Source organism: Gavialis gangeticus, unplaced genomic scaffold, assembly GCF_001723915.1.
Source record: "Gavialis gangeticus isolate Ggan-Ray unplaced genomic scaffold, GavGan_comp1, whole genome shotgun sequence".
Taxonomy (NCBI): Eukaryota; Metazoa; Chordata; order Crocodylia; family Gavialidae; genus Gavialis; species Gavialis gangeticus.
The window spans coordinates 142,255,826-142,267,783 of NW_017729025.1; the positions used below are offsets into that span (position 1 = coordinate 142,255,826).

General features: G+C 38.9%; 1 protein-coding gene across 1 annotated transcript in view; it reads left to right on the top strand.

Annotated features, from left to right (window-relative positions):
- OTOG (otogelin) overlaps positions 1-11,958 on the top strand; it is a 252,596-nt gene that overhangs the window by 78,987 nt on the left and 161,651 nt on the right. The window contains exons 15-19 of the mRNA XM_019519978.1: positions 2,882-3,014; positions 3,922-4,099; positions 6,036-6,160; positions 8,687-8,899; positions 10,884-11,049. Of these exons, the coding sequence (XP_019375523.1) occupies positions 2,882-3,014; positions 3,922-4,099; positions 6,036-6,160; positions 8,687-8,899; positions 10,884-11,049 (815 nt within the window). The remainder of the gene's footprint in view (positions 1-2,881; positions 3,015-3,921; positions 4,100-6,035; positions 6,161-8,686; positions 8,900-10,883; positions 11,050-11,958) is intronic.

Below are 11,958 nucleotides of genomic sequence, written 5' to 3' on the forward strand. Positions count from 1 at the left end.
GCTGGTTTCAGTGGTTGCTTTAGGGTTTGTCTTACACTGTCTGGTTTCTGTTTCTTTGCGTGTATTTTTTTCCTGAACTTTATAAATGTGGGCCAGGCATATTTTTGCATGTCTAATTTGGATCTTGGGAATCTTCCCCATTGGAACGGCTATTGGAAACTAGCCATAGATACAAACTGCATAAGCACAAATCTTCATTTGACCGGCTTTAGACCTGAATACATACATTCTGAAGTCCAAAGCAAAGATTAAGATTCAGGAAAACTTTTCTGAGAGAAAACTCCTAAACAGCTTTTGAAAATCTCATAACTATATGGCAAAATCAAACAAAAACTTTGAATGAAGTTCTTAAAAGAGTTAGCCTACTATAAAATTAAATCAAGTTTTCCTGGATTTCCTGAAATAGCAAGAAAAAGAAAACTGAATTGAGAGAATAATGTCTAGTTAAATAACTTCCTTGACAAATGTTGTCTCATCCTGTACACATCTTTTCATCAATTGCTTATGATGTCACGTTTACTAGTATTTTGTGTAATATTTGAATGCAGTTGCAACTCAAGTATTTAGTAGGTGAATTTTGAGATGTGGTGAACTTTTACTATGTAGGCCACATGGTATGTTCTTTCTCCAAAATTAGATTGACATATTTCTCATAAGCTTGTTCCTGTTGTAGATTTTTAATGATCAGTCAGAATGGCAAGACAATTTAGAACTTTCAGCTACTTTTGATAACATTGATAAGTGGGAGCAGAATCCTATTCACTTCATGTGCTCAAATGACACTTAAAAATAGTTTGTGATCTTACTCTGCTTGCAGTGTGGACATGTTCACACCATACAGAGCATGCTCAGTAGGCTGTGCTTTGGCCAGGTTGTGCATAAGTCCTGAAATTTTAGCCAGTCAAAAACACATGACTAGCAGGTGTCAGACAGAGTTGTCTCATGCATTGGCTCAATAGCCTGGTAGATAGAGTCCTTATTCAGGAAGCAGGAGGCCATTTTTTTTCAATGACTATGAAGTGCAAGGTGCAGTGGTTCAGGTTAAAGAGGACCTGGAGAAGGTGCTACTGGCCTGGTGGGTACAGATGTGTGTAGAGAGTGGGGTCTAGAAACTGGGTGTCTTGCTTCCTGGGTGAGCACCCTAAATGTGAGTGTCTTTCCACATTTTAGCTCAGCTACAAATTCAGGACTTACAATCAAGTTTATGCATATAGAGTCATGTACCTGCCCATCAAGAACATAGCTTATTGTGCATGCTCAGCAGCTGTAGGTATGTTTGCATATTCACACTGAACATAGAATAGGAACTCAAACTGTGCGTAAATGCTGAAAAAAGCACTCATGGCTTGGTAAATGCCATTTAGGCACATAAAATGAAATAGGATTCCGCTCTGGGTGTCCCTACCTATATGCATAGAAGTATGTGTCAGGTAGCCAGGTTGTAGGTGTACTGGTTTAGAGGAAAATGCAATCAGGACTTGTAGTAGAGATGATATTTTTTTTTTAGACCAACAAGATTTTTTCAAAAAAAAAAAAATCTTTAATTGCAAGCTTTTGGGTACAACCCCCCTTCATCAGGCATTGGAGAACAGATTGTAAAAATTCTCCTGGGTAGAAATGAAAGTTCATATTTGATAGGATTTCACAGAGGAATCAGTAGATGGAAAACTTTGGGTGGTTAGTTCGTAGCTGATATGGAGACTTTCACCTCCTGTGAGGATCTGTGATGATGCAAATTACCTTGAAGCAAAGGCAGGAACAGGATCACAGGTTTCAGGTGGTCACAGTTGCTTCCTGCTTCAGAAAATATGAAGATTTTATTTTAAAAATTGGCTAACATTCAGTATCTTCCATGTGTCAGGTATCCAGGTTGTATCTAGAGGAAAAGGCAATCAGGATTTGTAGTAGAGATGATATCTTTTATTAGACCAGCAAGATTTTTGCCAAAAAAATAGAAGTATGTGTGTTTGGTTGGGATTGTCTTATTATTTATTTACGTTGAGGCTAGACACAGTTTATACTGATGGAAAAAATGAGTAATCCCCACAGATTTTCTTATAAGGAGGCTCAGCTAAATTGTTTTTGTTGCCATCTTAGTTGGCAACAATCAATTACAACCTGATTTGGATATGATGGCATAATCTGAAGTATCAGGAGCATAAGATATTTTACATCACAGTAGACATAATTCATCAATGTCCTGTTGCCAGTTAATTTGTGGAATGGTGCTGAGATGAACATTAGTTAAATAAGAGGGACTGCTTGTAAGATACAGCAAATGAAGAAGACTCAGTACAGAAGTGGGCTTCAGCACTCTTGTCTGGAAAGAATCAGCTGAAATATTATTTTAGATCATGTAAACCAAGGCTCCTGTGTTTACATCTCTTTCTTCTCTCACTTTATTTCTTTTTAAAATATTTTGTATTGGACTGCATTTAAAAACAGAGATACTGCTAAAATTTATTTCTAATAAATAGAATGACAGACTCGAACTGTCTCTGCAAGTTGCAGTGTGAAGAATAGAATATTATCGATGAGCACTGACATGGAAGAGAGACTTTTTGGAAATGAATGAGCCTGGCTGAATGGCCAATGAAGATAAAATCCACTGATTGCAAAGAATTCTGTATCAGACTTTATAACAGGGTTTTGCTGCATTTTTTGTTTTCTGGCATCTACTTTTGAGCTATATTTGGTTAATATGATATTTACAGATACCTCGGAACAAACTTTATTTGGACCTTATCTTTGAAACTACAAATTTTGCTAAAAAGGCAAGATGCAATTGAAAGTTACTTACAGTTCTTCCTTTCTTATTCCATTCATGTAACGTTTAAACCAATGAAAGACTTAAAGTTATTTCTCATGCTCTTATTTGTAGAACCAAGATGGATCATGTATCCAAACTATCAATCTTATTATTAATCAGGACCCCAAGAGGCAAGTGACTCTGACTAATTCTGGAGATGTTTTGGTATACGATCAGTACAAAATTAGCCTGCCTTACACAGATGGTAAGGAAAATAAGTACATAAATAGATGTCTAAGAAGCACCAAAATTAACTTTTTAAATCATATACCTGAGTTATAACATTTGCCTTGATTTATCTTATCCTTTTGCTTTCTCAGGATATGTCTCAGTATGTGCCTGCAGTGGCACTTTCTGCTTTGATCATAGGGACTCTCCATTATGAACTTAATACTTTATGTACACGAAGACCAAGTCTACTGTGTCTCTGACAGGCCTATATTATTGGTCTATTAGGTTTCTTCCTAAAGACAAAGTCCTTTTTTATGGGGATCTGGATTCCAGTTTCTCTTCTCTTCCTATTTGTACAGAACTCAGATCAGTGTAGACTGGAATTCTCTTTTCTCTATATGCATAATATATTAGTTCTGCTATCCAGCAATGGAAGTTTGTATTTAGTTTGGGTTTCTAATTTTCTTGTTTTAATTCAATTACTTTTGTGTTGCGAGAGGCAAGTATATTGTATTTTAAACCACATCTATGTTTTGGAAAGTTCACTGTTAACTTAAGTGAAAGCAGGTTAGGCTCCAGGGAAATTGCTAATACTGACTATACTGTCTTGGGCTATGATCTGCCTACAGTCAAAATTCTGAAACATTTGTTTTTTAAAATGGTTGGATTTCACTTAGCAGTTGTTGTGCTGATGCCTCAGGATTTACACACCATTTGAGAGAGTACTTCTAGTTTTTAGTTTGCTTCTTAAAATTATGAACTGCATCCTAACTTTTTAGGATAAGTCACAATGGGAGCTCAGAATATGGAACATTGCAATTTACAAAACAGTCGTGTAAAATGTAACAAAATAGTGAAACGAGAGCTAGAAACAAACCAGTGGATTCTTAACTTTTTTCATTTTCCATTCAACATATATATTTTTACCTCCCCTCCACCAGATTCGTTTGAAATAAGGAAGCTTTCATCTGTATTTCTGCAAATAAAGACGCATATTGGATTACAGATACTGTATGACAGAGAAGGGCTGAGGCTCTATCTTCAAGCTGATGTCCAATGGAAGGATGATACTGTGGGCCTATGTGGAACCTTCAACGGGAACATGCAGGATGATTTTCTGTATGAAACACTACGTTTTTAAAAATATGTTTAGAGTTGGTCAGAAATACATACTGAAGATGAATGGGTGGCTACTGCAAGTGTTTGATTTCTGTACCTTCTCTTTCTTCAGAGTAATGGAGCTAATAGTTAGTTTTGGTTTGCTAGAATGAGAAATCTCTCAGATACTCTTACCAACATTAGCTTTGAAAACCTGTGTGTGATAACAATTGTATAACAATTCACTAGAATATACATAGCTCTGGGGCACCAAGATATATGCAAATTTGTGTCTGAAATGTGTCTGCAAGCAGGAGCGTCCCACATAGGCAAGTTTCTACTTTCCTACAACCCTCCTTTTATCTCTCTCCAGCTCAAGTTCACCACTACAAGTTCTAATCTCCTTTCTCCAACAGAGTTTCTATTGTGCTGAGTCTGAAGCCTAGCAAAAAACTTCAAAATGAAATTGGCTGTGGTTTTTGCTTCACTGTAACTACAGTGTAAGGCAGTAAGAGCTGCATGAGAATCTTACTGGAACTTAGGAAGTCTAGTCAGCTTCTTTCAAAAAGTTTGTGTGCTGTCTTGTGGACCTAACACAGGAAAGTAGGTTTTTGAGAAAGAAGTATCCCAGTTAGGGCTGGGAGAAGATGAAATGGAGGAGAACACAGGAAATTAGTAAAGAGGTGGTAGAGTTAATTTAGAACAAGGAGGGACATTAGATCTGTTAAAAGTGAAGAAAACCAAAATTAATTCTTAAATGAAGTGGGATGTTTTCTTATTAAAGTTAGGAGGGATCTCACTCTAAATGAGATTGCTCGGGTATCAGGAAGAGAGGAGATGCATTAATGCAAACTTTTCTGCAAGCATATTTAGCTAAAGATGTAATAACAGGAACAAATGAATATTTCTTCTTTTCAGCAGGGTAAATTACCCAGCTGGAACTCTGCACTAACACAGAGCTAGGACTAGCTCAGGCATCTCTAGTGTGTTGCATTATACAATTTAAACATACCCTATGAAGCAAATCAGCCTGGTTTGCTTATCAAGAAAGATTTCTTAAAAACTGTTATAACTTGTCAATTATGGTATGCTGTGCAACAAATCAGTTACTATTCATTTAGGTATGTGCGTGTTGTCCTTTCCCAATCTGCATTCAAAACCATACAATGCAGTTTCCCTCAATATGTATAGTGTTACCTGCTATACCCCAGATATTGCAGCCTTTCCACAAACAGTGCTGCGTGCTTCTTAGTAACAAAAATAATGTAGTCTTCTCATATGTAAAGCCTCTTTTTTCCCCAGAATGCAGTTCCCTCCACATATACACATGTCCCTCACGTATCTCTTAGCCTCTCCCCATATCTAAAATGAATGGAACCCAGTTACTGCTGGCTGAGATGTCTCAAATTGCAGGTACTGTTGCTGTCTCCCCTGGACCCAGGAATATTTAGCTGCTCCTGTTACTACATCTCTGAGACCCTTGCTTCTCAACTCATTTTTTTTTTTCTGGGGACCAGAGAAGCTTTAGAGGAAATTATCTAGGACCAAACCAAAAACACTATGCTGGAGAAACATGGGGAGGGAGAGGAATGGAAAAGGTGTCACTTTCACAAGAGAATGGGCCAGAGGAATCACCAGAAAGAGCATGCACTCTTAGGGCAGCTCTGGTCCATCCTTCTTTCCAATGAAAATGGTTTTGGGTCCTATTTGCTCCTTCATCTGCTGTCAGAAACCTAATTGCTTTTGGGCCTTTCTGTCTTCTTTCCCAGGCATCTTTCTGCTGTTTGGAGGGAGGTGATGAGGTCAAAAGCCACAAGCTTCTAACCTCTATCCTGGGGAACATTCTGCAGTGATATAGGATGACTTGAACCAGCTTCATTTGCAGGATGTGGTACTGTTATGAGATCATGCTTGAATTTACAATGTTTTCAGTAAATAACCTTTTGTTTTATAAAAGATCTCCAGCAGGAGTACCGGAAAGCACTCCACAGCTGTTTGGAAACTCCTGGAAAACTTCATCTGCATGTGCCCTTGAGCATGACAATTCACAGATGGATCCTTGTGATATTCATCTACAGGCAGGTGGGCAGTAAGGATCAATTGCTGCTTATCCAACCACAAAATGTTTAATATTACTGTAGTTCAAGTTAAATTCTGTTCTCCTAGACCAATGGTGCTCAACCTTTTTGCCTAGTGGACCTGGATGAGCAGTGCTGTCCAGGGGCTGGATTGAGCTGGTGGTCCCAATTTGGCACTCTGGGTGGATGCAGTAAGACCCATTTGGTTTCATGGAGGGAGATGGGGTGTGCTTGGCTCCAACCTGGCCATGTGAGGGAAGGGGAGTTGGAGGGGGCCTTACTTGGCCCTGATCCAACTACACAAGGTTGAAGGGGCCTGGCCTGGCTTTTCAGAAGGAAGGGGACATTGCTGAGCCCTAGCCCAGCCTCAGCCTGACAGCATGTTGGGAGCGGACAGGGCCTAATTTGAACCCAGCTGTGTGGGGGAGAGGAGGCATGGCCCTGGCCTGACCTGACCTGACCTTACAGGGAAAGGGTGATATGGTCTGGCCCCAGTATGGTTGAACAGAGGGAGGGGGTGTGGCCCTGCTGTGATCCATCTCATGAAGTTTGGGAATTTGGCAGCAGGGAGGAGTTGCAGGATGAATTGCCACTGCTCCCCTACTGCCAAATTTCTTGGCCTGTGGGGAGTACCACAGGCCAGACGCCAAAGCTTCACAGGCCACATTTGACCCACAGCCCAGCAGTTGAGCACTCTTGTCCTAGATAATGGAACGAAATGAAATAAATTGTGTGAAAATAATGGAGATGTTAAATGTAACATTTGTAAAACTAAGTTTTATGTTTTGACACGAAAAAAAAATCCCCACTAGGTAAGAGATATTTAAAATGTGACCCAAAACTAAATACATGACACGTCCTCTTTATTTCTACATTTTTTAAAGCAAAAAGCATGCAAAAGTAGATTGAAGGCAGTGAGCCAGCACAAATTCAGTATGCCACTGGTTTATAGCAGGGGTGTCAAAGATACAGTCCATGGGCTGGATCTAGGCCCTGGAGCCCTATCATCTGGTCTGCTATACTGACTGTGGGTCTTGGACTCAAGCCACATGCAGTGTAGGCTGGATTTGGCATGCATTGCACATGGCATGCAGGGCCAGATCTTTCTGTTATGCATGTGGCGAGCAGGGCCAGATTCAGCATGTGCTTCACATGCGGGGCGGGACCAGTTCCAGTGTGCAAGTGGCACGTAGAGCCAGTTCTGGTGTGCAGGTGGTATGCTCACACCAGACCAGCCTTGTGCTCTGGATCCAGCATACAGAGCTGGTCTGTGGGCCTGATCTGGACCTTGGTTCAGCTGTGCGTCACTCATCCAGCTTGCTGGGCCTGCTGAGATGTCGCCTCTGGTTTAGTGTAAGACTTGTGAAAATGTAGGCTGATAAACTTTAGAAAATATAAATAATTAAGTATATGATTGTCCTTGCATTATAATGGATAATTACTGGTGCTCAATCACGATTGTAAATTGAATTCAGCTGAATGAATTTGATGCCAATTAATCATGCTATGCAGACCAAATTTTATTACTGCACTTTTATTAAAGCTAGGCTATAGAAATACATAATACATTTTTGTATAATCAATTGAACCCCTCTAGTGAGTCTTTTTAGTGCTCATCTTTGATTGTAAGCTCTTCCTGATGAGGTATGGATGAAGGTATTAAGATGGGTCTAACTGATTTTTGGAATATTCAGTTTTTTACTGAACTGTTTGGCAGTACTTTTTGGCCTCATTACTGATGGCACTACCTCCACATTGGTAGCTTGAAAGCACCCTGAAATTCTGAGTAATGAATGAATTCTGAGTGGCATTGGTTCCTTCAAGTCCTTGCTGTCTGGAACAAGGTACTGGGAATTAGTTAAGTGGAACTACTCTTACTATTTTGACAAGCTTATGAAAGGGCTTAATGCATGGGTCATACCTCATAGCCATTGCTTAGTTTATCTTAATGGGCCAGTTTAATGACATTAAGTAGTACCTAGGCCCCAAGCACAACTGTAGACATTTCAAAATATTAACAGTTCTGTTTTTAAGTCATTCTGGGTGCATCTATGCAAAACACCTTGATGCACAGTGGGCTGTTCTATTGTGCATTAACGTGTCACAGCAAAAACCATGCTAATGCACAGTAGAATTAGTCTACTGCTCGTTGTCACAAAAAAAGTTTGCTTTTTCTACTGTGCATTAGTGCAGCTACTGCTCATTTATCTAGTACCTCATATTAGAGGTACTAATCTTAATGTGCTGTAGCAAAGGTGCATTAATGAATGTGTAGATGCACCCTCCTAGTACAGGTTCAAAGCCACTAACAGCTTTGTCATACAGCAACATAGTTCCTATTGATTAACAATCGAGGTTGCACATGTAAATCTTTTGTAAAATACAGCGTGTTCATAAATCTCTTGCTGTTATCAGTTCCAATGCACAGTAATACTTCCTCATCTAAGGAAAACATCTTAATCTTAATGTTCCTCCAAGTTTCAAGAGTCCTTTTAACTAATGTATGTTTATTTTTATGTTACTTTAACAGCCTCTTATGCAGCAGAAGCTTGTAGCATCCTTACAAAAGAACTCTTTGCTCCATGCCACTCCTATCTGAGTCCTGTTTCCTATTTTGAACAGTGTAGAAAGGACACCTGTAAATGTGGACAGATTTGTTTATGCTCTGCTTTGGCCCATTACACTCATCAGTGCCGAAGATATGGAGTGATAATAGATTTTAGAGCTCATGTCCCAGAGTGTGGTAAGTTGTCTTTCATATCAGGCCTAATTTATTAAGGTTCATCTTTGGCTTTAGGAATGGCAGAAAACAAATTTAAATTAAATGCTGCTTATCCAATATATAGAATGCTTGGATGCATTTCCCTTGTTAAATCAGAATCCAAGCCATTATTTTTAGAGGGTTATTTCCTGTAGCTGTTTCCCTTTTCTCCCACTAAGACATCATAATATATAGTTTTTCAAGTCTGAGAATTAAAACTGAGGTTCTTGAAGAAGGTGAGGGGACTTATTTGTATGTCTTAATATCTTAGGTTGCTTTGACTTTTTTATTCCAACTGTGTTTGGTCAGTTTACAGGCCAGATGCATAGACGTCTGTTTTCTTCATTGAGACCATTGCTTTGTGGATTATATAGGGTTCATTTTTAAGGGATTCACACAACAGGCTCTTTGCTTAGGTTGAAATTGAACATATCCCTACAGTCTGTTAGCTGCCCTTCTTGCTGCCCTAAACCTGACTGAAGTACACAAAATGAGGATGTCTTCTGAAGTATTGCTAGGATTTATATATAAAAGGGGAGGCATCTACATGTGCACTTTACTGCAGAGTTGATTTATAAGCTCTGATGTAAAGTGTCACCATCTACACATGCAATGCCAGATGTGGCTGCACCACCTTGCCCCAACGTGCTGCAGTCCTTGGCACGTGTAAATGCTGCGTCCAGGAGCAGTAAACTTCAGCATGAACTGGTGCCAGAGTTTATTCAACCATGCTAATTGCCGAGAATGTACAAATATGGCGAGGTGGGTTATCTTTTGCATATAGCCAAAGATACCTGATACTATATTATTTCCTTTGTTAATGCTTCACAGTACAAGTAGATCTAATTGATCATCGCTACTAATTTTAAGTTTGAGCTTTTAGTGGTACTGGGAGATGTTGATGGGGGTCTTATACAGTATTTATAACTGTGTGAAACATGTATCAACCTAGTCTGACCTCCTTGAATTTAGCTTGAGCTGGAGGTTCAGTATACTCCACTATCAGAGGTGGAGGATGTTTTCACAGAATTCATGAATTCCTCTTTTCCCATGCAGTCTCATTTTCTGCTCAACGACTAGCTTATTTTAAATGTCTGCATCTTAGAATCTTAGAATCATAGAAAATTAGTGTTGGAAGGGACCTCAGGGGGTCATCTCATTGAACCCCCTGCTCAAAGCAGGACCCTTCCCAACTAGATGGTCTCAGCCAAAGCTTTGTCTAGCCAGATCTTAAAAACCTCCAAGGATGGAGCTTCTACCACCTCTCTGGGTAACCTCTTCCAGCATTTCACTACCCTCCTTGTAAAACATTCTTCCTAATATCTAACCTAAACTCCCCTTGCAGAAATATTAGCTGCTAAACTTCTATACATTTTTTAAAACACATTTATGAATTAATGTGTTAATATAGTTTTATTGTAAAATATCAGATAATCCCATTTTAGGGATTTGAAATATATTAATGTCTCCAACACCTCTTCAAAATCTGAGGCCCTTTTTCATTAATCTGTACAAGATTTGGTTGAGGAGCTGCACTGGATTGCGCACTATCAGTGTGTGTCCTTGAGGGATATAAAAAAAATTGGATTGTGTCACTTAACAGCTGCAAAGCACAACATTTTATTCTATTGCTTTACTATGTTTTCTTTAAGACACTGGACCCTCTTCAAAGCTGTCGCTTTGGAGCCAAGCATTTTGTGAGTTGTAGACAAAAGGCCAATTCTCTTTAGTTACACTCGTATAAATCTGGATTAATTGCATTGACTTCACTGAAGTTGCTCCGGATTTACACTTGAGTAATTTATATAGTGTGGTGTCATAGTGCCAATTTTAATGGGGTTTAATGTTGTTTGGATTCAAAGAATGATGTTTCATCAGAAAATTGTTACCTTAGAAAGATTTCAGAAAGTGGAGTCTATGTGAGTCTCTTGCAATGTAATTTGAGAATTCTGTTTCATTTGGGTAGCTCTTTCATGTGAAGACACAAAGGAGTACAGTACTTGTATGTCTACCTGTGGACAAACTTGCCAAGCTTTGTCTATGCCAGAGACATGCAGTGGTGATTGTGTTGAAAGTTGTGCTTGCCCCCCTGGAATGTATTTGAACGCCAAGACTGAAAAATGTATACAGAGGTAACTATACTTTGCAGAGCTGACATTTATATCTAAGTACCATTTTATCTAGGTATATTTGTATGTTTTAGTATATGGGCTGTAGAACAATATGTACTTGTAAGTCTGGCAGGCTTTTAGTATCATACAGAATTGTGTTAATTGGGAAAATTTGTGTTCTTTTCATTCTTAATCTTAGCCTAAACAAAACGTATGAAAATATAACAGGTCCGTTCTTAGACATGGTAGAATGAAGAAAAATGATGTAATTTCAAATGCATGTTTTATTACTGTTTTCATAAAATTGCATGATCCTTTTTATCAATTCACTTTATGTGCCATCCTGAGAGGCCTTAATATTTCACTTGTTCTGCAGGGAGAGAATGCAGTATTTGCAGATAATTTATCTTTCAATAAAATTCACCCTTCAGAGCATTCAGTCCTCTAAAAGTAGTCTTTTTATGGTTCTAGATCTATAGAATGAATATCATCAAATATAAATATCTACATGCTAGCTGTTCTAGCATATCAGAGGGGCAAAAGAGGTCTCTTGAGTGTGTTAGGGGCTTTGCTCTTGCTACCGATTGTTGTGTGTATGATATTTCTCTTTTGTTCTGGGGTACAGCCTTAAAGTATTGAGATGTTTTGCTACAGCTTTAGAGACATGAGTTCAAGCCCTGATGAAGTCTGCCTTTATCTACTAAGCTGTCATTCTGGCTGCTACGTCAATAATAGAGGAGTGATGTTAACCACGTTGACCAGCCATTGACTACAGAAATTGTTGACTTACAGAAATCATTGGTCTATGACCATGCTAGATGTCTGGGCCACTCTGCTTGAGTGGACTTTTGTCTTTCTTTTTATTATTTTTCCTTAAAATGATTTCTGATGACACTTTTGTACAGACAGAGGGAAAGGTATAAATCTGCG